This window comes from Arachis hypogaea, chromosome 15, assembly GCF_003086295.3.
Source record: "Arachis hypogaea cultivar Tifrunner chromosome 15, arahy.Tifrunner.gnm2.J5K5, whole genome shotgun sequence".
In the NCBI taxonomy this organism is placed as follows: domain Eukaryota; kingdom Viridiplantae; phylum Streptophyta; class Magnoliopsida; order Fabales; family Fabaceae; genus Arachis; species Arachis hypogaea.
In genome coordinates, this window is record NC_092050.1 from 44,513,228 (window position 1) to 44,539,554 (window position 26,327).

The 26,327-nt window shown below is 38.6% G+C and overlaps 1 protein-coding gene and 2 non-coding genes across 3 annotated transcripts; all 3 read right to left on the bottom strand.

The window, feature by feature from the left end:
- Positions 1-3,784: 3,784 nt before the first annotated feature.
- LOC112753530 (small nucleolar RNA R71) lies at positions 3,785-3,888 on the bottom strand. Its single transcript, XR_003177915.1, has one exon. It is a non-coding gene; the product is annotated as a small nucleolar RNA R71 (small nucleolar RNA).
- Positions 3,889-12,671: 8,783 nt separating this feature from the next.
- Positions 12,672-12,779, bottom strand: LOC112753701 (small nucleolar RNA R71). The gene has a single exon (XR_003178073.1). It is a non-coding gene; the product is annotated as a small nucleolar RNA R71 (small nucleolar RNA).
- Positions 12,780-25,195: 12,416 nt separating this feature from the next.
- LOC112748359 (uncharacterized) lies at positions 25,196-25,573 on the bottom strand. Its single transcript, XM_025796587.1, has one exon. It carries the CDS (start codon positions 25,571-25,573, stop codon positions 25,196-25,198), a length of 378 nt encoding a protein of 125 aa, XP_025652372.1.
- Positions 25,574-26,327: the final 754 nt, after the last annotated feature.

Sequence of the window (26,327 nt, forward strand, 5' to 3'; positions counted from 1 at the left end):
GAGAACATAAAATTAAAGTAAACATTGAACCTGGTGTTGAAGTAATAACCATAAAGTAAAAGAAATCCTAACTATAAAACCTAAGAGAGAGGAGAGAACCTCTCTCTCTCTAAAACTACATCTAAGACCTAAAATTGTGTATTATGAATGTTGTATCAATTGTGTCAATGAATGGATGGATTCCCCCACTTTAAACCCTCTAATCTGTGTTTTCTAGGCCGAGAACTGGGCCAAAAACAGCCCAAAAATTGCCCCCAGCGATTTTTGGTACATACAGGTCACTGCAAAGTCACGCGTTAGCGTCGTCTATGCGTTAGCATGGATTGGGTTTTTGCCAGGTCACGCGTCCGCGTGATCCACGCGTGCGCGTCGCCTGGCTTCGAGGCAGTGATGAGCGGATAATTTATACTCTTTTTTGCATTATTTTTACATAGTTTTTAATATATTTTAGTTAATTTTTATTATATTTTTATTAGTTTTTAAATAAAAATCACATTTCTGGACTTTACTATGAGTTTGTGTGTTTTTCTGTGATTTTAGGTATTTTCTGGCTGAAATTGACAGACCTGAGCAAAAATCTGATTCAGAGGCTGAAAAAGGACTGCAGATGCTGTTGGATTCTGACCTCCCTGCACTCGAAATGGATTTTCTGGAGCTACAGAAGCCCAATTGGCACGCTCTCAATTGCTTTGGAAAGTAGACATCCTGGGCTTTCCAGAAATATATAATAGTCCATACTTTGTCCGAGTTTTGATAACGCAAACTGGTGTTTAAACGCCAATTTTCTACCCTATTCTGGCGTTAAATGCCAAAACTGGCATAAAAGCTGGAGTTAAATGCCCAAACTGGCACCAGAGCTGGCGTTTAACTCCAAGAAAAGTCTTTACATGTGAAATCTTCAATGCTCAGCCCAAGCACACACCAAGTGGGCCCAGAAGTAGATTTTTGCATCATTTACTTATTTATGTAAACCCTAGGTTACTAGTTCATTATAAATAGAACCTCTTGCTATTGTATTTTCATCTTTTAATCATCTTTTAATCATCTTTTAATCATCTTTTAATCATGCCTAGATCTTCTTTCACTTATGTATTTTCCACGGTGGAGTTTCTACACCCCATAGATTAAGGTGTGGAGCTCTGCTGTTCTTCATGAATCAATGCAAAGTACTACTATTTTTCTATTCAATTCATGCTTATTCTTATTCTAAGATATTGATTCGTACACAAGAACATGATGAATGTGATGATTATGTGACACTCATCACCATTCTCACTTATGAACGCGTGCTTGACAACCACTTCCGTTCTACATGAAAGCAAGCTTGAATGTGTATCTCTTGGGTTTCTAATCTAAGATTAGAACCTTCGTGGTATAGGCTAGAATTATTGGCGGCCATTCTTGAGATCCGGAAAGTCTAAACCTTGTCTGTGGTATTCCGAGTAGGATCTGGGATGGGATGACTGTGACGAGCTTCAAACTCACGAGTGTTGGGCGTAGTGACAGACGCAAAAGGATCAATAGATCCTATTCCAACATGAGTGAGAACCGACAGATGATTAGCCGTGCGGTGACAACGCATTTGGACTATTTTCACTGAGAGGACGGACGGTAGCCATTGACAACGGTGATCCCCCAACATACAGCTTGCCATGGAAAGGAGTATGAATGATTGGATGAAGGCAATAGGAAAGCAGAGGTTCAGAAGTAGCAAGCATCTCTATACACTTATCTGAAATCCCACCAATGAATTACATAAGTGTTTCTATCTTATTTTCTATTTTAATTATATTTTAATTATCAAAACCTCATAACTATTTGAATCCGCCTGACTGAGATTTACAAGGATGACCATAGCTTGCTTCAAGCCGACAATCTCCGTGGGATCGACCCCTACTCACGTAAGGTATTACTTGGACGACCCAATGCACTTGTTGGTCAGCTGCACGGAGTTGTGTGAAAAGTGTGCGATCACGATTTCGTGTACGAAGCTTTTGGTGACGTTGCCGGGGATTGTTCGATTTTAGACAACTGACGGTTCATCTTATTGCTCATATTAGGTAATCTTATTTTATTTTTAAGCCTTTTAATTTTAAATTGTTTTTTGAAAAATTTCAAAAAAAAAAACCAAAAATTTTGTGTTTCCTATTTGAATCTAGTGTCAATTTTTAAGTTTGGTGTCAATTGCATGTCTTTATTCTTCTTGCATTTTTTCGAAAGTATGTTCTTGTGTTCTTCATTAATCTTCAAGTTGTTCTTGATGATTCTCTTTGTTCTGATCTTTAAATTCTCCTGTTTGGTGTCTTTTGTTATTTTTCATATGTATTTTTCAAATTGTTAGTGTCCCTAGTATACAAAATTCTATGTTTGGTGTCTTGCATGTCTTTGTTTTCTTGAAAAATTTTCAAAAATGTGTTCTTGATGTTCATCATATTCTTCAAAGTGTTCTTAGTGTTCATCTTGGCATTCAAAGTGTTCTTGCATGCATTATCTGTTTTGATCTTGATTTTCCATGTTTAGTTTCATTCTGTTATTTTTATCTCTCATCATTAAAAATTCAAAAATTTTCAAAACTATGTCTTTTCAAGTCAATAATACAGAGAATTGAAGATTCAGAACATTCAGCAGAGGAATTACAGAGAAAAAGCTGGGCGTTCAAAATGCCCAGTGAGGAAGGAAATCTGGCGTTTAAACGCCAGCCAGGGTACCTGGCTGGGCGTTAAATGCCCAAAGGGTATGGATACCATTCTGGGTGTTTAACACCAGGATAACAAGGGAGGTAAGTTAGTTTTTAATTCAAATTTTCATAATTTTTCAAAATCAATTTCAAAATCTTTTCTAACTTCTTATCTTTTCAAAATTGATTTTCAAATCTTTTCAAATTAACTACTTGACTTTTTGTTTGATTTTAAAAGTTTTCAATCATATCTTTTTCAAAACCACCTAACTACTTTTCTCTCTATAATTTTCGAATTCTAACTACATTTTAAAATAAAAACAAAAATATTTTCCTTTTATTTTAATTTAAATTCGAATTCTTTCCCCTTCCTCATCTTATTCTATTTAAGGACTAACACTCCTCCTAAATTAGCAATTCAGACTCTCTCCTTCTTCATAAGTTCGAATTCTCCTCTCTACCTCATCCTTTTATTCTTCTTTTCCTCTGACACATTAAGGAACCTCTATACTGTGACATAGAGGATTTCATACTTTCTTTGTCTTTTTCTCTATCATATGAGCAGGAACAAAGATAAAGGCATTCTTGTTGAAGTTGATCCTGAACCTGAAAGGACTCTGAAGAGGAAGCTAAGAGCAGCTAAAGCACAAAACTCTGAAGAGGACCTGACAGAAATTTTCAAAAAGGAAGCAGACAAAACAAACATGGCTGAACCCAACAACAATGCCAAAAAATACAAGGAAGATGCTTGGTGACTTCATTGCACCTTCTTCTCACTTCTGTGGAAGGAGCATCTCAATTCCTGCAATTGGAGCAAACAACTTTGAGCTTAAGCCTCAATTAGTTTCTCTAATGCAGCAGAATTGCAAGTATCATGGACTTCCATTGGAAGATCCTCATCAGTTCTTAGCTGAATTCTTGCAAATCTGTGACACTGTTAAGACCCATAGGGTTGACCCTGAGGTCTACAGACTTATGCTCTTCCCTTTTGTTGTAAGAGAGAGAGCTAGGACATGGTTGGACTCACAACCTAAAGAAAGCCTGAACTCTTGGGAAAAGCTGGTCAATGCCTTCTTAGCAAAGTTCTTTCCACCTCAAAAATTGAGTAAGCTTAGAGTGGAAGTCCAAACCTTCAGACAAAAGGAAGGTGAATCCCTCTATGAAGCTTGGGAAAGATACCAGCAATTGATCAGAAGGTGTCCTTCTGGCATGCTTTCAGAATGGAGCATCATATGCATATTCTATGATGGTCTGTCTGAACTGTCCAAGATGTCATTGGACAACTCTGCTGGTGGATCTCTTCATCTGAAAAAGTGATGCGCAGAAAACTTGTCTCGCAACAAATTTCCTTTCGGCAAGTGTACCGAATTGTCGTCAAGTAATAACTCACAAAAGAGTGAGGTCGAATCCCACAGAGATTAATGGATTAAGCAATCAATGGTTAATTGATTATCCTAGTTAGACGGTTCAGATTTGAATGACGAGCAGCAGGAAGTGTAAATAACATGAATGTAAAGGAAAAACTATAGCAGAAAAGTAAAATAGCAAGAAAAGTAAATGTAAGAACTAAAAATAAAATGAACATTGGGATCAAGAGATATTGCAATCCTCCGGATCAAGTTCATTCTCATCTCTTCCTCAATCAATGCATTCATTGATCTCCTTGGCAATCTTAAGTGATCGAATTACAATTCCTTGTAATTCGATCTCTCAAATCTTGATCAATAGCCAATTCCTTGGTCAACTTCTCATGAGAAGAGATGAAGTATGGTCACTGATTATACCACATGCATTTCCCAAATCAAGTGTTCGAAGGATTATAGTCACATATCCATCCACACCCAATTTGGTCCAGCATGAGAAAACATTTCTAGCATGATCTCTTCATTCCTCTTTCAAGGTTTAGAAGAGATCCAAGTATGAATAGTTTCTTTTCCAAGATAACTACCCAATTGGATGAAGATCGAAAGCCCTCTAGTAAAATCAAGAGGAAAAAAAAAGAAGAAGAATAAGAACTACACTTAATCCATTGAATCACAATAGAGCTCTCTAACCCAATGTAAAGAGTTAGTTGATCATTGCTCTACAAAAATAGAAAAGAAAGAAAGTGCAGAAAAGTAAATATGAAGATTCAAACTGAAATTGAAAATTCAACATTCATAAATGAAAATTACAACTAAAAGAAAGAGAAGGAAAAGTGTGCGAGGGGAGGGAGTCCGAAGACCCCTCTTCAATCCCCCATTCCCCCAATGCTTTCAATATAAATACTAAGGCCTTTATATAGGCTCTCCTAAATTACAAAATGAAATTAAAAGCAAATTACAATTAAATGAAAATTCCTATTCTAGATGCTTCTTGTGGTCGTGATTGGTTGACAATTGTGGGCTTGCTTGCTTGAGCTTTGAAGTGGACTTGAGAAAGAAGTGAGTCAAGTTGAGGTCCAGGTGCTAAAGTTAGTGCTAAAGTTAGCCACACTAACGCTACAAGTGTGGCGTTAGTGCTAAAGTTATTGTGGTTAACGTTGCACTTGCTGCGCAGTTGGTGTTTTTGGGGTTTAAAAGATGCCTCTTGTTTGTGCTCCAATTTCATACCCACTATAGGGTATTATATATCGTTGGAAAGCTCTGAATGTCAGCTTTTAACGCAACTAGAATCATCTCAATTGGACCTCTGTAGCTCAAGTTATGCTCCTTTGAACTGGACATGGTCGCTGGCATAGTCGCTAGCGTTACTGGAAAACTTGAGTGCCACTAACGCTAGCGATCAGGGCTTCATTATTGCCAGTTTCTGAAGCTCAAACTTAGTGTCCACCCCATACTATTATATATTGTTGGAAAGCCCTGGATGTCTACTTTCCAATGTTATTGGAAGCGCATCATTTGGAGCTCTACAACTCGAGTTACACTTCTTGGAAGGTGAAGAGGTCAGCTAGCCTTACTACAGGTTGATACCATGTTCATCTTTGCACTTTTGGGGCAGGTTTTCTCCCTCAAATTTAGTGTCAACTATGTAGTGTCATATATTCTTGGAAAGCTCTGGAATCCTACTTTTCAATGCCACTGGAATCACCTCATTTGGAGTTTTGTGGCTCAAGTTATTATTGTTTGAAGAAGGCATGGTCAGGCTGCCAGGTGGGACTTTTGCCCACGTTAACTACCACGTTAATCTAGTTAACGTGGAAGCTAATGTGGGTCCTTTTGTTTCGCAAACGTTAGTGGAGATTACCTTTTCCACTAACGTTGGCATCTCCCTTTCCTTTCACGTTAGTTCCCACGTTAATCTAACTAACGTGGAGACTAACGTGGGTCTTCTAGCCTTCGCAAACGTTAGTGGCACTCTCTTTTTCCACTAACGTTGGCATATACCCCTTTTCGCAAGCGTTATTGGGGCTCACCTTCCCCATTAACGTTGCTTGGTGCCTTTTGTCCCTACGTTAGAGTTCACGTTAGTGTAGCTAACGTGACTCTTAACGTGGGTCTTCCTTGCTATCGTTCCATGCTCTCCTTCTTCAAAGTTAATGCCACTAACTTTTCTCATTAACGTTGGGGCTTTCCTTCCTTCCACGTTAGTGCCCACGTTAGTGTAACTAACGTAGCCACTAACGTGGCTCTTCTCTTCTTCTTTTGGCCTGAAATCAATCAAACAAAGTGCATCAAAGTCTTGCTCTTAATCATGGGATCGTGCATCATCCAATTTATCATATAATTCATACAAAATTCTCATGAAATCATGTAAAGTGCACAATGTATGCTTGAATCAAGATGTAAGTGAATATCTACCTAAAACTAGCTTATTTCCTAAGAAAATGCATGAAACTACCTTAAAAACAGTAAAGAAAAGGTCAGTGAAACTAGCCAAAATGCCCTGGCATCAAAAAGACACCTGTAGAAGCTCAGGAACTCATTAAAATGGTTGCAAATAACCAATTCATGTACACTTCTGAAAGAAATCCTGTGAATAATGGGACAACTCAAAAGAAAGGAGTTTTTGAGATTGACACTCTGAATGCCATATTAGCTCAGAATAAAATATTGACTCAGCAAGTCAATATGATTTCTCAGAGTCTGTCTGGAATGCAAGCAGCAACAGGCAGTACTAAAAAAGCATCTTCTGAAGAAGAAGCTTATGATCCTGAGAACCCTGCAATGGAAGAGGTGAATTACATGGGAGAACCCTATGGAAACACCTATAATCATTCATGGAGAAATCATCCAAATCTCTCATGGACAGATCAACAGAAGCCTCAACAAGGTTTCAATAATACTAATGGTAGAAGAAATAGGTTTAGTAATAGCAAGCCTTTTCCATCATCTTCTCAGCAACAGACATAGAATTCTGAGCAGAGTCTCTCTAGCTTAGCAACTATAGTCTCTGATCTATCCAAGACCATTCTCAGTTTCATGAATGAAACAAGATCCTCCATTAGAAATTTGGAGGCACAAGTGAGTCAGCTGAGTAAGAGAATTACTGAAACTCCTCCCAGTACTCTCCCAAGCAATACAGAAGAGAATCCCAAAAGAGAGTGCAATGCCATAAACACGTCCCACATGGCTGAATGCATAGAGGAGGGAAAGGCAGTGATTTCCACTGACGAAGACCTCAATGGACGTCCACTGGCCTCCAAGGAGTTCCCCAATGAGGAACCAAAGGAATCTGAAGCTCATATAGAGACCATAGAGATTTCACTGAACCTACTTCTTCCATTCATGAGCTCTGATGAGTATTTTTTCTCAGAAAAGGATGAAGATATTGCTGAAGAGCAAGTTGCTAAGTACCTTGGAGCAATCATGAAGCTGAATGCCAAGTTATTTGGTAATGAGACTTGGGAGGATGAACCTCCATTGCTCATCAATGAACTGAATACCTTGGTTAGGCAGAAATTACCTCAGAAGAAACCAGACCCCGAAAAATTCTTAATACCTTGTACCATAGGCACCATGACCTTTGAGAAGGCTCTGTGTGACCTAGGGTCAAGTATAAACCTCATGCCCCTCTCTGTAATGGAGAAACTAGGGATTCTTGAGGTGCAAACTGCAAGAATCTCACTAGAGATGGCAGACAATTCAAGGAAACAGGCTTATGGACTTGTAGAGGATGTCTTAGTAAAGGTTGAAAGCCTTTACATCCGTGCTGACTTCATAATCCTGGACACTGGAAAGACTATGGATGAATCCATCATCCTTGGTAGACCCTTCCTAGCCACAGCAAAAGCTGTGATTGATGTTGACAGAGGAGAATTGGTCTTTCAAGTGAATGAGGACTACCTTGTGTTTAAGGCTCAAGGATCTTCCTCTGTAACCATAGAGAAGAAGCATGACAAACTTCTCTCAAAGAAGAGTCAAACAGAGCCCCCACATTCAAACTCTAAGTTTGGTGTTGGGAGGCCATCATCATGCTCTGAGTGTCTATGAGGCTCCATGAGAGCCCACTGTCAAGCTATTGACATTAAAGAAGCGCTTGTTGGGAGGCAACCCAATTTTTACTTATCTATGTTAAATTTCCATTGTTCCTTTATGTTTTCTTAGGTTGATGATCATGTGAGGTCACAAAAACAACAGAATAATCAAAAACAGAATGAAAAACAGCATTAAAAATAGCACACCCTGGAGGACGAGCTTACTGGCGTTCAAACGCCAGTAAGGGTAGCAGAATGGGTGTTAAAATGCCCAGTCTGGCACCATTTTGGGCATTCAACGCCAGAAAAGGGCACCAGACTGGCGTTTAACGCCAGAAAAGGGCACAAAGCTGGCGTTTAAATGCCAGAAAGGGAAGAAAAGCTGGCGTTAAACGCCAGAAATGGGCAGCAACCTGGCGTTTAACGCCAGGATTGGCAGTCAGAGAACGTTTACATGCCAGAATGGATCAGGGATGAGAAATCCTTGACACCTCAGGATCTGTGGACCCCACATGATCCCCACCTACCTCAACTCACTCTCTCTCTTCTTCACACTTTCCAATAACACCCTTCCCCAAATACCTTTCACTAATTACCTCTATCTCTCTTCCCCATCACCTCTTCACCAATCACCCCCTCACAATACAAATTCGAAAACAACTTTCCCTCCCAAACCCAACCCCTAATACACGAATACCCCTCCTCACCACCTTCATTTTCACACATCATACACACTTCTCTCCAACTTTGCTGAACCTACACTAACCCTCCATCTCCTCCATTACTTCTTCTTCTACTCTTTTCTTTCTTCTTTTGCTCGAGGACGAGCAACCATTCTAAGTTTGGTGTGGAAAAAGCTAAAGCTTTTTATTTTCCATAACCATTTATGGCACTGATGAGCGGATAATTTATATACTTTTTGGAATTGTTTTTACATAGTTTTTAGTATGATTTAGTTAGTTTTTAATATATTTTTATTAGTTTTTAAATAAAAATCACATTTCTGGACTTTACTATGAGTTTGTGTGTTTTTCTATGATTTCAGGTATTTTCTGGCTGAAATTGAGGGACTTGAGCAAAAATCAGATTCAGAGGTTGAAAAAGGACTGCAGATGCTGTTGGATTCTGACCTCCCTGCACTCAAAGTGGATTTTCTGGAGCTACAGAACTCCAAATGGCGTGCTCTCAATTGCATTGGAAAGTAGACATCCAGGGCTTTCCAATAATATAATAGTCCATAATTTGCCCGGGTTTAGATGACGCAAACTGGCGTTCAACGCCAGCTTCTTACCCTATTCTGGAGTTAAACACTAGAAACAGGTTGCAAAGTGGAGTTAAACGCCAGAAACAGGTTACAAACTGGCATTCAATTCCAAGAGAAGCCTCTACACATGTAAAGCTTAATGCTCAGCCCAAGCACACACCAAGTGTGCCCCAGAAGTGGATTTCTACATCATTTACTTATCTCTGTAACCCTAGTAACTAGTTTAGCATAAATAGGACTTTTTACTATTGTATTTACATATTTTAGAACATCTTTGGACGTTTAGTTCTGAGATCATGGAGGCTGGCCTCTCGGCCATGCATAGACCTTGTTCTTATGTATTTTCAACGGTAGAGTTTCTACACACCATAGATTAAGGTGTGGAGCTCTGCTGTTCCTCGAGTATTAATGCAAAGTACTATTGTTTTTCTATTCAATTCAAGCTTATTCCTATTCTAAGATATTCATTCACACCCAAGAACATGATGAATGTGATGATTATGTGACACTCATCACCATTCTAACTTATGAACACGTGCCTGACAACCACTTCCGTTCTACATGAAGATGAGATAGAATGAGTATCTCTTAGATATCTAATACAGGGGACCGAGTCCGAGATATTAGAGTCTTCGTGGTATAAGTTAGAACCCATGGACGGCCATTCCTGAGATTCGGAAAGTCTAAACCTTGTCTGTGGCATTCCGAGTAGGATCCGGGAAGGGATGGCTGTGACGAGCTTCAAACTCGCGAGTGTTGGGCGTAGTGACAGACGCAAAAGGATAGTAAATCCTATTCCAGTATGATCGAGAACCGACAGATGATTAGCCATGCAGTGATAGTGCAATTTGGACCATTTTCACAGAGAGGACGGGATGTAGCCATTGACAACGGTGATGCCCAACATACAGCTTGCCATGGAAAGGAGTAGGAATGATTGGATGAAGACAGCAGGAAAGCAGAGGTTCAGGAGGAATGAAAGCATCTCTATACGCTTATCTGAAATTCTCACCAATGAATTACATAGGTATCTCTATCCTATTTTATATTTTAATTATGTTTTAATTATCAATTATCTATAACCATTTGAATCTGCCTGACTGAGATTTACAAGGTGACCATAGCTTGCTTCAATCCAACAATCTCCGTGGGATCGACCTTTACTCGTGTAAGGTTTATTACTTGGACGACCTAGTGCACTTGCTGGTTAATTGTGTGAAGTTGTGACAAAGTGTGATTCACGTTTGAGAGCACCAAGTCTTTGGTGCCATTGTTGATGATCGCAATTTCGTGCACCAAGTTTTTTGTGCCGTTGCCGGGGATTGTTCGAGTTTGGACAACTGACGGTTCATCTTGTTGCTCAGATTAGGTAATCTTATTTTAATTTTAAGCTTTTTATTTCTTATTTTCGAAAAATACAAAAAAAAATTTCTCCTTTTTCGTTCTTCCCAAAATAATTTTCGAAAAAACTAAAAAAAAAATTTAATAAAATCAAAAATATTTTATGTTTCTTGTTTGAGTCTAGAGTCAAATTTTAAGTTTGGTGTCAATTGCATATTTTTTAATTTTTCCTTAAAAAATTTTCGAAAATTCATGCATGATGTTCTTCATGATCTTCAAGTTGTTCTTGATAAGTCTTCTTGTTTGATCTTTAAAATTTCTTGTTTTGTGTCTTTTCTTGTTTTTCATATGCATTCTTGAATTCTTAGTGTCTAAATATTAAAAATTTCTAAGTTTGGTGTTTTGCATGTTTTCTTTTATTGAAAATTTTTCAAAAATACATACTTGATGTTCATCATCATCTTCAAAGTGTTCTGGTTGTTCATCTTTGCATTCAATGTGTTCTTGCATGTTTCCTTTATTTTGATCCAAAATTTTCATGCATTGAGTCTTTTTGATGTTTTTCTCTTTCCTTGTTAAAATTCAAAAATAAAAAAAATATCTTTCCCTTATTTTCTCATAAATTTTTGAAAATATGAGTTGACTTTTTCAAAACTTTTTAAAATTTAGTTGTTTCTTATGAGTCAAATCAAATTTTCAATTTAAAAATTCTATCTTTTTCAAATCTTTTTCAAAAATCAAATCTTTTTCATTTTTTCTTTCATTTTTTCGAAAACTTTATGATTGATTTTCAAAATCTTTTTCTTATTTCTAATTCATATTTTCGAAATTAATGCTAACAATTAATGTGATTGATTCAAAATTTTTAAGTTTGTTACTTGCCTATCAAGAAAGGTTCAATCCTTAAATTTTAAAATCATATCTTTTTGTTTCTTGTTAGTCAAGTAATCAACTTTAATTTTCAAAATCAAATCTTTTTAAATTTCTTTTTGAAATCTTTTTTCAAATTAAATGTCAATCACATCTTTTTCAAAATCAATTTCAAAATCTTTTCTAACTTCCTATCTTTTCAAAAATTAATTTTCAAATCTTTTTCAATTAACTACTTGACTTTTTGTTTGATTTTAAAAGTTTACTATTTCAATCATATCTTTTTCAAAACTACCTAACTAATTCTCTCTCTAATTTTCGAAAATCACCTTCCTCTTTTTCAAAATTTCTCTTCAATTAACTAATTCTCTCTCTAATATATTTAATTTTCAAAATTCTCTCCCCCTCATCTCTTTCTAATTATTTTATTTATTTACTAACACTTCTCTTCATCTAAAAATTTGAACCCTCTCTTCCTCCTGGTGTTTGAATTTCTCTTCTTCTATTCTTTTCTTCTTCTACTCACATAAAGGAATCTCTATACTGTGACATAGAGGATTCCATATTTTATTTTCTTTTTTCTTCTTTTTCATATGAGCAGGAAAAAGGATAAGAACATTCTTGTTGAAGCTGATCCTGAACCTGAAAGGATTCTGAAGAGGAAGCTAAGGGAAGCTAAAGCACAACTCTCTGGAGAAAATCTGACAGAAAATTTCGAAAAAGAAGGAGACATGTCCGAAAAGAATAACAATGCAAGGAAGATGCTTGGTGACTTTACTGCACCAAATTCCAATTTACATGGAAGAAGCATCTCAATCCCTGCCATTGGAGCAAACAATTTTGAGCTAAAGCCTCAATTAGTTTCTTTGATGCAACAGAATTGCAAGTTTCATGGACTTTCATCAGAAGATCCTTTTCAGTTCTTAACTGAATTCTTGCAAATCTGTGATACTGTTAAGACCAATGGGGTTGATCCCGAGGTCTACAGGCTTAAGCTTTTCCCGTTTGCTGTAAGAGACAAAGCTAGAATATGGTTGGATTCTCAACCTAAAGATAGCCTGAACTCTTGGGATAAGCTGGTCACGACTTTCTTAGCCAAGTTCTTTCCTTCTCAAAAGCTTAGTAAGCTTAGAGTGGATGTTCAAACCTTCAAACAGAATAAAGGTGAATCCCTCTATGAAGCTTGGGAGAGATACAAGGAACTGACCAAAAAGTGTCCTTCTGACATGCTTTCAGAATAGACCATCCTGGATATATTCTATGATGGTCTGTATGAGCTATCAAAGATGTCACTGGACCATTCTGCAGGTGGATCCATTCACCTAAAGAAAATGCCTGCAGAAGCATAGGAACTCATTGACATGGTTGCAAATAACCAGTTCATGTATACTTCTGAAAGGAATCCTGTGAGTAATGGGACGCCTCAGAGGAAGGGAGTTCTTGAAATTGATACTCTGAATGCCATATTGGCTCAGAACAAAATATTGACTCAGCAAGTCAATATGATTTCTCAGAGTTTGAATGGAATGCAAGCTGCATCCAACAGTACTCAAGAGGCATCTTCTGTAGAAGAAGCTTATGATCCTGAGAACCCTGCAATAGCAGAGGTGAATTACATGGGTGAACCCTATGGAAACACCAATAATCCCTAATGGAGAAATCATCCAAATTTCTCATGGAAGGATCAACAAAAGCCTCAATAAGGCTTTAATAATGGTGGAAGAAACAGGTTTAGCAATAGCAAACCTTTTCCATCATCCACTCAGCAACAGACAGAGAATTCTGAGTAGAGTCCATCTAGCTTAGCAAATATAGTCTCTGATCTATCTAAGGCAACTCTAATTTTCATGAATGAAACTAGGTCCTCCATTAGAAATTTGGAGGCACAAGTGGGCCAGCTGAGTAAAAGAGTCACTGAAACCCCTCCTAGTACTCTCCCAAGCAATACAAAAAAGAATCCAAAAAGAGAGTGCAAGGCCATTACCTTACTTGGTGTGGCCGAACTTAAAGAGGAGGGGGAGGACGTGAATCCTAGTGAGGAAGACCTCCTGGGACGTTCAGTGACCAATAAGGAGTTTCCCTTTGAGGAACCAAAGAAATCCGAGGCTCATATAGAGACCATGGAGATTCCATTGAATCTCCTTCTGCCCTTCATGAGCTCTGATAAGTATTTTTCCTTTGAAGAGGATGAAGACATTACTGAAGAGCAAGTTGCTAAATACCTTGGTGCAATCATTAAGCTGAATGCCAAGCTAATTGGTAATGAGACTTGGGAAGATGAACCTCCCTTGCTCACCAATGAACTAAATGCATTGGATAGGCAGAAATTACCTCAAAAGAAACAGGATCCTGGTAAATTCCTAATTCCCTGTAACATAGGCACCATGACCTTTGAGAAGGCTATGTGTGACCTGGGGTCAGGAATAAACTTAATGCCACTCTCTGTAATGGAGAAACTTGGGATCTTTGAGGTACAAGCTGCCAGAATCTCTTTAGAGATGGCAGACAACTCAAGAAAACAGGCTTATGGACAATTAGAGGACGTGTTAGTAAAGGTTGAAGGCCTTTACATCCCTACTGATTTCATAATCCTAGACACTGGGAAGGATGAGGATGAATCCATCATCCTTGGAAGACCCTTCCTAGCCACAGCAAGAGCTGTGATTGATGTGGACAGAGGAGAGTTGGTCCTTCAACTGAATGAGGACAACCTTGTGTTTAAAACTCAAGGATCTCCTTCTGTAACCATGGAAAGGAAGCATGAAAAGCTTCTCTCACTGCAGTGTAAACCAAAGCCCCCACAGTCAAACTTTAAGTTTGGTGTTGGGTGGCCACAACCAAACTCTAAGTTTGGTGTTGAACCCCCACATTCAAACTCTAAGTTTGGTGTTGGGAGGTTCCAACCTTGCTCTGATTATCTGTGAGGCTCCATGAGAGCTCACTGTCAAGCTATTGACATTAAAGAAGCGCTTGTTGAGAGGCAACCCAATGTTATTTAATCATATCTATTTTATTTTCTTTTTGTTATTTTGTGTTTTATTAGGTTGATGATCATGTGGAGTCACAAAAACTACTGAAAAATCAAAACAGAATGAAAAATAGCATTAAAAATAGCACACCCTGGAGGAGGAGCATTCTGGCGTTTAAACGCCAGAAACAAGCATCTGTCTGGCGTTTAACGCCAGAAACAAGCACCAAGCTGGCGTTAAATGCCAGAAACAGGCTACATTTGGGCGTTTAATGTCAGAAACAGGCAGCAGTCTGGCATTAAACGCCAAGATTGCACAGCAAGGGCGTTTTACACGCCTAATTGGAGTAGGGATGTTAAATCCTTGGCCCTACTGGATCTGTGGACCCCACAGGATCTCCACCTTTTCTTCTCTCCTCTTCACACCTTTTCATAACTCTCTTCCACAAATAACCTCCACCAATCACCTCCATTACTCCTCCAAAACCATCATACAACCCACCTACACCCACCCACTCAAATTCAAACCATTCACACACCTCCATCTCCTCTATTTTCTTCTTCTTCTTCTTCTTCTTTCCCTCTTTTTTTGCTCGAAGACGAGCAAACATTTTAAGTTTGGTGTGGTAAAAGCATAGCTTTTTATTTTTTCATAACCATTTATGGCACCTAAGGCCGGAGAAACCTCTAGAAAGAGGAAAGGGAAGACAAAAACTTCCACCCCCGAGTCATGGGAGATGGAGAGATTCATCTCAAGGATCCATAGCTCAGTAGTAGAGAATTTGACTGCAAAACAAGAGATCATGGACCTCAACAAGAATTCCTCACCATGAAATCCCTGAGATGCCTCAAGGGATGCACTTCCCTCCACAAAACTATTGGGAGCAAATCAACACCTCCCTAGGAGAATTAAGTTCCAACATGGGACAACTAAGGATGGAGCACTAAGAGCACTCCATCATCCTCCATGATATTAGAGAAGATCAAAGAGCTATGAGGGAGGAGCAACAAAGGCAAGGAAGAGACATAGAGGAGCTCAAGAGCACCATTGGTTCTTCAAGAAGAGGAAGACGCCACCCTCACTAAGGTGGACCCGTTCCTTAGTCTCCTTGTTCTTATTTTCCTGTTTTTCGGTTTTTGAGCCTTATGTGTTATTTATGTTTGTGTCTTTCCTATATGATCATTAGTGTTTAAATGTCTATGTCTTAAAGCTATGAATTTCCTATGAATCCATCACCTCTCTTAAAATGAAAACTGTTCTAAAAACAAAAGAACAAGAAGTACATGGTTTCGAATTCATCCTTGAAATTAGTTTAATTATTTTGATGTGGTGACAATACTTTTTGTTTTCTGAATGAATGCTTGAACAGTGCATATGTCTTTTGATATTGTTGTTTATGAATGTTAAATATGTTGGCTCTTGAAAGAATGATGAAAAAGGAGAAATGTTATTGATAATCTGAAAAATCATAAAATTGATTCTTGAAGCAAGAAAAAGCAGTGAATACAAAAGTTTGCGAAAAAAAAAGAAAAGAAAAATGGCAGAAAAAAAAGAAAGAAAAAGAAAAAGCAAGCAGAAAAAGCCAAGAGCTCTTTAAACCAAAAGGCAAGAGCAAAAAGCCAATAGCCCTTAAAACCAAAAGGCAAGGGTAATAAAAAGGATCCAAGGCTTTGAGCATCAGTGGATAGGAGGGACTAAAGGAATAAAATCCTGGCCTAAGCGGCTAAACCAAGCTGTCCCTCACCATGTGCTTGTAGCGTGAAGGTGTCAAGTGAAAACTTGAGACTGAATGGTTAAAGTCAAGGTCCAAAGCAAAAAAAGAGTGTGCTTAAGAACCCTGGACACCTCTAATTGGGGACTTTAGCAAAGCTGAGTCACAATCAGAAAAGGTTCACCCAGTTATGTAGCTGTGTTCAAGAATCAACATACTGAACTAGGAGAATCAATAAAACTATCTAAATTCTAAGTTCCTATAGATGCCAATCATTCTGAACTTCAATGGATAAAGTGAGATGCCAAAACTATTCAAGAGGCAAAAAGCTACAAGTCCCGCTCATCTGATTGGAGCTAAGTTTCATTGATATTTTGGAATTTATAGTATATTCTCTTCTTTTTATCCTATTTGATTTTGAGTTGCTTGGGGACAAGCAACAATTTAAGTTTGGTGTTGTGATGAGTGGATAATTTATACGCTTTTTTGGCATTATTTTTACATAGTTTTTAGTATGATTTAGCTAGTTTTTAATATATTTTTATTAGTTTTTAAATAAAAATCACATTTCTAGACTTTCCTATGAGTTTGTATGTTTTTCTGTGATTTCAGGTATTTTCTGGCTGAAATTGAGGGACTTGAGCAAAATTCAGATTTAGAGGTTGAAGAAAGACTGCAGATGCTGTTGGATTATGACCTCCCTGCACTCAAAGTGGATTTTCTGGAGTTACAGAACTCCAAATGGCGCGCTCTCAATTGCGTTGGAAAGTAGACATCCAGGGCTTTCCAGCAATATATAATAGTCCATACTTTGCCCGAGTTTAGATGACGCAAACTAGCGTTCAACGCCAGCTTTCTGCCCTATTCTGGAGTTAAACGCCAGAAACAGGTTACAAACTGGCGTTCAACTCCAAGAGAAGCCTCTACACGTGTAAAGCTCAATGCTCAGCCCAAGCACACACCAAGTGGGCCTCGGAAGTGGATTTCTGCATCATTTACTTATCTCTGTAACCCTAGTAACTAGTTTAGCATAAATAGGACTTTTTACTATTGTATTTACATCTTTTGGAACATCTTTTGACGTTTAGTTCTGAGATCATGGAGGCTGGCCTCTCGGCCATGCCTAGACCTTGTTCTTATGTATTTTCAACGGTAGAGTTTCTACACACCATAGATTAAGGTGTGGAGCTCTGCTGTTCCTCGAGTATTAATGCAAAGTACTATTGTTTTTCTATTCAATTCAAGCTTATTCCTATTCTAAGATATTCATTCGCACCCAAGAACATGATGAATGTGATGATTATGTGATGCTCATCACCATTCTCACTTATGAACACGTGGCTGACAACCACTTCCGTTCTACATGAAGATGAGATAGAATGAGTATCTCTTAGATATCTAATACAGGGGACTGAGTCCGAGATATTTAGAGTCTTCGTGGTATAAGTTAGAACCTATGGACGGCCATTCCTGAGATTCGGAAAGTATAAACCTTGTCTGTGGTATTCCGAGTAGGATCCAGGAAGGGATGGCTATGACGAGCTTCAAACTCGCGAGTGCTGGGCGTAGTGACAGCCGCAAAAGGATAGTAAATCCTATTCCAGTATGATCGAGAACTGACAGATGATTAGTCATGCAGTGACAGTGCATTGGGCCATTTTCACAGAGTGGACGGGATGTAGCCATTGACAACGGTGATGCCCAACATACAGCTTGCCATGGAAAGGAGTAGGAATGATTGGATGAAGACAGCAGGAAAGCAGAGGTTCAGGAGGAACGAAAGCATCTCTATACGCTTATCTAAAATTCTTACCAATGAATTACATAAGTATCTCTATCCTAGTTTATATTTTAATTATGTTTTAATTATCAATTCTCTATAACCATTTGAATCCGCCTGACTGAGATTTACAAGGTGACCATAGCTTGCTTCAAGCCGACAATCTCCGTGGGATCGACCTTTACTCGCGTAAGGTTTTTTACTTGGACGACCCAGTGCACTTGCTGGTTAGTTGTGCGAAATTGTGACAAAGTGTGATTCACGTTTGAGAGCACCAAGTCTTTGGCGCCATTGTTGATGATTGCAATTTCGTGCACCAGGCACCTAAGGCTGGAGAAACCTCTAGAAAGAGGAAAGGGAAGGCAATTGCTTCCACCTTCGAGTCATGAGAGATGGAGAGATTCATCTCAAAGGTCCATCAAGACCACTTCTATAAAGTTATAGCCAAGAAGAAAGTGATCCCTGAGGTCCCTTTCAAGCTCAAAAAGAGTGAATATCCGGAGATCCGACATGAGATTCGAAGAAGAGGTTGGAAAATTCTCACCAACCCCATTCAACAAGTCGGGATCTTAATGGTTCAAGAGTTCTATGCTAATGCATGGATCACCAAAAACCATGATCAAAGTGTGAACCTGGACCCAAAGAATTGGCTTACAATGGTCTGGAGAAAATACTTAGATTTCAGTTCGGAAAACGTAAGATTGGCATTCAACTTGCCAATGATGCAAGGAGATGCACGCCCCTACACTAAAAGGGTCAACTTTGATCAGAGGTTGGACCAAGTCCTTATATACATTTGTGTGGAAAGCGCTCAATGGAAGAGAGATTCAAGAGGGAAGCCGATTCAACTAAGAAGGCTTGACCTCAAGCCAGTGGCTAGGGGATGGTTGGAGTTCATCCAATGCTCAATCATTCCCACTAGCAACCGGTCTGAAGTTACTATAGACCGGGCTATCATGATCCATAGCATCATGAATGGAGAGGAAGTAGAAGTTCATGAGGTTATATCCCTAGAACTCTACAAGGTGGCGAACAAGTCCTCTACTTTGGCAAGGTTAGCCTTCCCTCATCTCATTTGTCACCTCTGCAATTCAGCTGGAATTGACATAGAGAAAAACATCCTCATTGATGAGGACAAGCCCATCACTAAGAAAAGGATGGAGCAAGCAAGAGAGCCCACTCATGGACCTCAACAAGAGCATGAGGAAATTCCTCATCATGAAATCCCTGAGATGCCTCAAGGGATGCACTTCCCTCCACAAAATTATTGGGAGCAAATTAACACCTTCCTAGGTGAATTAAGTTCCAACATGGGACAACTAAGGGTGGAACACCAAGAGCATCCCATCCTCCTTCATGAAATTAGAGAAGACCAAAAATCCATGAGGGAGGAGCAACAAAGGCAAGGAAGAGACATAGAGGAGCTCAAGCATTCCATTGGATCTTCAAGAGGAAGAACTAGCCGCCATCACTAAGGTGGACCCGTTCTTTAATCTCCTTGCTCTTATTTTTTTGTTTTTTGAAAAGTATGCTTTATGTTCTATCTATGTTTGTGTCTTTATTAGATGATCATTAGTGTTTTAGTGTCTATGCTTTAAAGTTATGAATTTCCTATGAATCCTTCACCTTTCTTAAATGAAAAATGTTTTTAATTGCAAAAGAAAAAGAAGTACATGAATTTCGAATTTTAAAATAGTTTAATTATTTTGATGTGGTGGCAATACTTTTTGTTTTCTGAATGAATGCTTGAACAAATGCATATTTTTGAATTTGTTGTTTATGAATATTAAAATTGTTGGCTCTTGAAAGAATGATGAAAAAGGAGAAATGTTATTTGATAATCTGAAAAATCATATAATTTATTTTCGAAGCAAGAAAAAGCAGTGAAAAACTTGCAAAAAAAAAGGCAAAAAAATAAAAGAAAAAGAAAGAAAAAGAAAAAGCAAGCAGAAAAAGCCAATAGCCCTTTAAACCAAAAGGCAAGGGTAAAATAAAAAGGATCCAAGGCTTTGAGCATCAGTGGATAGGAGGGCCCACATGAATAAAATCCTGGCCTAAGCGGCTAAACCAAGCTGTCCCTAACCATGTGCTTGTGGCATGAAGGTGTCAAGTGAAAAGCTTGCGACTGAGCGGTTAAAGTCGTGGTCCAAAGCAAAAGGAGTGTGCTTAAGAGCTCTGGACACCTCTAACTGGGGACTCTAGCAAAGCTGAGTCATAATCTGAAAAGGTTCACCCAATAATGTGTCTGTGGCATTTATGTATCCGGTGGTAATACTGGAAAACAAAATGCTTAGGGTCACGGCCAAGACTCATAAAGTAGCTGTGTTCAAGAATCAACATATTGAATTAGGAGAATCAATAACACTATCTAAATTTTGAGTTCCTAGATGCCAATCATTCTGAACTTCAAAGGATAAAGTGAGATGCCAAAACTGTTCAGAAGCAAAAAGCTAAGAGCCCCGCTCATCTAATTAAGACTGATCTTCATAGATGTTTTCGGAATTTATTGTATATTATCTTCTTTTTATCCTACTTTGTTTTTAGTTGCTTGGGGACAAGCAATAATTTAAGTTTGGTGTTGTGATGAGCGGATAATTTATACGCTTTTTGGCATTGTTTTTACATAGTTTTTAATATGTTTTAGTTAATTTGTTTATACTTTTATTAGTTTTTAAATAAAAATTATATTTCTGGAATTTAATATGAGTTTGTGTGTTTTTCTGTGATTTCAGGTATTTTCTGGCTGAAATTGAGGGACCTGAGCAAAAATCTAATTCAGAGGCTCAAAAAGGACTGCAGATGCTGTTGGATTCTGACCTCCCTGCACTCAAAATGGATTTTCTGGAGCTACAGAGGCCCAATTGGTGCGATCTTAATTGCGTTGGAAAGTAGACATCCTAGGCTTTCCAGCAATATATAATAGTCCATACTTTGCCCGAGTTTTGATAACGCAAACTGGCATTTAAACGCCAACTTTCTACCCTATTCTAGCGTTAAACACAAGAACTGGCATAAAAGCTGGAGTTAAACGCCCAAACTGGCACCAGAGCTGGCGTTTAACTCCAAGAAAAGTCTCTACATGTGAAAGCTTCAATGCTCAACCCAAGCACACACCAAGTGGGCCCGAAAGTGGATTTCTGCATCATTTACTTATTTCTATAAACCCTAGGTTACTAGTTCATTATAAATAGAACCTCTTGCTATTGTATTTTCATCTTTTAATCATGTTTTGATGATTGAACCCTCTTTGGGAGGCTGGCCATTCAGCCATGCCTAGACCTTCTTTCACTTATGTATTTTTCACGGTGGAGTTTCTACACCCCATAGATTAAGGTGTGGAGCTCTGCTGTTCTTCATGAATCAATGCAAAGTACTACTATTTATCTATTCAATTCATGCTTATTCTTATTCTAAGATATTCATTCACACACAAGAACATGATGAATGTGATGATTATTTGACACTCATCACCATTCTCACTTAAGAACGCATGCCTGACAACCACTTCCGTTCTACATGAAAGCAAGCTTGAATGTGTATCTCTTGGGTTTCCAATCTAAGATTAGAACCTTCGTGGTATAGGCTAGAATTATTGGCGGCCGTTCCTGAAATCCGGAAAGTTTAAACCTTGTCTGTGGTATTCCGAGTAGGATCTGGGATGGGATGACTATGACGAGCTTCAAACTCGCGAGTGTTGGGCGTAGTGACAGACGCAAAAGGATCAATGGATCCTATTCTAATATGAGTGAGAACCGACAGATGATTAGCCGTGCGGTGACAGCGCATTTGGACCATTTTCACTGAGAGGACGGACGGTAGCCATTGACAACGGTGATCCCCCAACATACAGCTTGCCATGGAAATGAGTATGAATGATTGGATGAAGGTAATAGGAAAGCAGAGGTTCAGAAGCAGCAAGCATCTCCATACGCTTATCTAAAATCCCACCAATGAATTACATAAGTGTTTCTATCTTATTTTCTGTTTTAATTATATTTTAATTATCAAAATCTCATAACTATTTGAATTCGTCTGACTGAGATTTACAAGGATGACCATATCTTACTTCAAACCGACAATCTCCGTGGGATCGACCCTTACTCACGTAAGGTATTACTTGGACGACCCAGTGCACTTGCTGGTCAGCTGCACGGAGTTGTGTGAAAAGTGTGCGATCACGATTTTGTGTACTAGGCAGTTATGGCAAATTATATATCATTGCGAAGCCCCAGATGTTAGCTTTCCAACGCAACTAGAATCGTGTCATTTGGACCTCTGTAGCTTAAGTTATGGTCGATTTAGTACCAAAAGGTCAGGTTGGACAACATTAGCAGTTCCTTCAGTTTCTTGTATTCCTTCCACTTTTGCATGCTTCTTTTCCATCCTCTAAGCCATTCCTGTCCTGTAAATCCTGAAATCACTTAACACACATATCACGGCATCAAATGGTAATAAGAGAGGATTAAACATAGCAAATTTAAGAGCAACGAAGCATGTTTTCAATCATAGCACAAAATCAGGAAGGAAAACGTAAAACATGCAAATTGTATGAATAAGTGAGTAAAGAATTGATATAAACCACTCAATTGAGCATAAGATAAACCATAAAATAGTGGTTTATCAGTGGGCAGATGAAAAGGCGATGGGTAAGCGTACCTTGCGCAGACGCGTGGGAGGCATTTGCGGGTTCCGCGCAGTGCACGTGCGGTGTTCGTGCAACTCTTGGGAAAATGTACCAAGAGTGGTACCCCGAGCAACTGACGCGTACGCGTCATAGGCGCGCACACGTGGATGCCCCTTTTTTCTAGGAGAGTCAATTTAAGCACAAAATTGGCAGTAATGCATGCTAAAGGGGTCAAAAACATAAAAAATCTCATGTAACACTCAATCCTAAAGCATTTCTTCAACATCTCAATTCAATCCAAGCAATATCAATGGACTCCTCATGAGCAATTTAGCAAAAAAATCAAGCAAAAAGAAAGTATACTATGAACAATCTCACAAGTGAAGCAATCACAAAAGGGAAAAAACTCCAAAAAAAATGCTATGTACAATGAACTAGAAGCAAAGAACGATCATACTGTGGTGGGGTGTTGATGACAAGTCATCTTTTGCTAGTTTTACAAGCATTTTTCATTAGTTTCATTAGGTTTTATGCACTTTCTTGCACAATAAGTAAGTAATTGGAGTGGATTTTCATGATTATGTTGAATCAATCAAACATCATTTATTTTACACAAAATCATAGGTTTTATGCTAGAATTAATTGATATTATAAATGATGAAAAGATCTAGTGATTTTAGTGGGACTTTGATTAGTTGTTTGGTTGCTTGTAGGTGAAGAAATGATGAAAAAAGGAAAGAAGAATTTTGGAGCACGCTTTATACCTTAGGCCACGCTTTTATGACATTAAAGCGTTGCGCTCAACCAAGGGAGCAAAGGTAGCGTTCAAGATTTTGAACGTAGCAAACCAAGAGGAAGGCGCACCAAGACATGCCAAGGCACAGCGTTCAAAGAAGTGAACGCTACGTTGCCTTTCTTCACCTTTTTCGTGCTCTTGGCCAAGGAAAGCAAAGCTCACACAAAGCAAAACAAAGGGGTAGCGTTTGGAAATTAGAATGCCACATTCACTTTTTGCAACTTTCTCGTGGACCTTGGCTTGGAAGCAAAGACCTTTGGCCAACCCAAAGGCTAGCGTTCAAAGAAGTGAACGCTACATTCACTATCCTTCCCTTTTTTATGCCTCTCAATCAAGGGAAGCAAGGCACAACATCAAAGCAACAAGGAGCACTCAAGAATTGCAACGTAGCGCTCGAAGAGGAAGCCAAGGAAAGCAAGCAATCAAGTGTAGCGTTCACAATTTGAACGTAGCGTTCAAAAAGTGAACGCTAGGCAAGGAGGATTGGCACAAAGGCTCACCAACAAAAAGTGAACGCAACGTTCACTACTCAAAACGGAGCACTCCACTAGAGCATGCCTCCAACCCATTTTCAATGAAATGCCACCCGGATCCACCTTTCTTCAAATTCAAAAATCAAAAGGCCCACTCCAAGCTTTGAAGACCAAAATAGAAAGTGTATATATAAGAGTTAATTTGATTTGTAAAGGACCTTTAGCTCATTTTAGTTTTCTCACTTTTAATTTTCATTTGTTTTGAATTTGGGAATTGGGATTGGATCTGATTTGCTTTCTGTTTTCATTTTCTTTCTTCTGCAACTCTACTTTTTGTTTTTGGGTTTTTGAATTGAGATTGAAGAGTTCCATTGATTCCTGATCTGATAATCATCTTTGCTTTTCTTTCATAAAGTTTTAGGAATTGGAGAATTGGATCTAAGCTTCTTTTGCTGTTTTCATTTTCATCTCTTCTGCAATTTCTTTTCTGCTTGGTCAAGGGAGTAAATGAGATCTAGATCTGATTTCTGATCTCATTGCTCTTCTTCGATCTTCAAGTTCTCTTTTAGAATTTCATAATTGAGCTAAGTTTTCTTGTTGTTTATTTCTTCAAGCAATTTTACATTTCTGTTTGGCTGCTGAGCTGAATCTCTTCATCTCAGAGCTCTCTGATTCACTTTAGCTTGCATTTTCTTGTTCAATTCTGAATCCCAGTACCCAAATCCCTTTTACTCTTCAAGCAATTTACATTTCTCAGCAATTTAGATTCAGCAATTTACATTTCTTGCACTTTAAGTTTCTACAATTTACTTTTCTTGCAATTAAAGTTTCAGCTCTTTTACTTTCTTGGTCTTTAAGTTTCTGTAATTTACTTCTTCAGCACTTTTAGATTCAGTCAATTTACCTTCTACACCTTTTATTTTCTTGTAATTTAGCTTCTGTTAATCAAAATCACTCAAATCATCAAATATTCACTTAACTAAATTCATCACCTAACTAAAATTGCTCAATCCATCAATCTCTGTGGGATCGACCTCACTCTTGTGAGTTATTACTACTTGATGCGACCCGATACACTTGCCGGTAAGCTTTGTGTAGAATCGTTTTTCCCTCATTAGGTGTCTCCCACCTAGCACTTTTGTTTAACATCCTTAAGTTGGACAGTCATGAGCTCAAATCTCTTTGCTTTCGGGTGCGTCCTCAAGGAGGAACACCTTAACCTCTTTGTTGCTTTTCATCTTTTCTCCATGGTATAGCTTTAGACGATGACCATTGACTTTGAAGATGTTGGGGCTTTAAGGATGTCTTAGGTGGTAGACTCCATATGGTTCCGCTTTCTCCACTCTATAAGGGCTTTCCCACCTTGATCTTAGCTTTCCGGGCATCAATCTTAACCTAGAGTTATAGAGGAGAACTAGTTCTCTGGCTTTAAACTCTCTTCTTCTTATGTTTCGATCATGCACCACTTTCATCTTCTCCTTGTAAAGCCTTGAATTCTCATAGGCTTCCAAACGGAAGTTCTCAAGCTCCACCAATTGTAGCTTTCTTTTAACACCCACCCCAAATCCGGTGTTTAACTCTTTTACGGCCCAATATGCTTTATGCTCTATCTCCACCGGTAGATGGCAAGCCTTCCTATAAACCAACCGGAATGGGCTCATGCCAATCGGCATCTTGTATGCCGTTCGGTAGGCCCAAAGCGCATCATTGAGTTTAGTACTCCAATCCTTTCTATGGGGCTTCACAACCCTTTCCAATACTCGCTTGATTTCCCGATTGGAGACTTCAGCTTGGCCGTTTGTTTGTGGGTGTTATGCCGTGGCTACTTTATGGATGATGCCATACTTCTTCATTAACCCTGCCATTCTTTTGTTACAAAAGTGCGAGCCTTGATCACTCACGATTGCTTGTGGTGATCCAAAGCGGCAAATAATGTTATTCCGAATAAAAGAAAGCACTATATTAGCTTCATCGGTTCTAGTGGGGATTTCCTCCACCCACTTGGAAACATAATCAACAACAAGTAGGATATACATGAACCCGTTAGAATTTGGAAAAGGCCCCATAAAGTCAATACCCCAAACATAAAAAATTTCGCAAAACAACATTGTTTGTTGGGGCATTTCATTCTTCTTAGAGATATTTCCAAACCTAAGGCATGGTGAACAAGAGCTACAAAAGTGGGATGCATCTTTGAAAAGTGTAGGCCACCAAAAGCCACAATCCAAAACCTTCTGAGCCGTCCTTTGAGGACCAAAATGACCACCGCTTTCGGAAGAGTGGCAAGCCTCCAAGATAGCTTGATGCTCAGATTGTGGTATACACCTTCGAATTACTTGATCTACACCACATCTCCATAAGTATGGGTCATCCCATACATAATATTTGGATTCACTTTTAAGCTTATCCTTTTAATGTTGAGAAAAA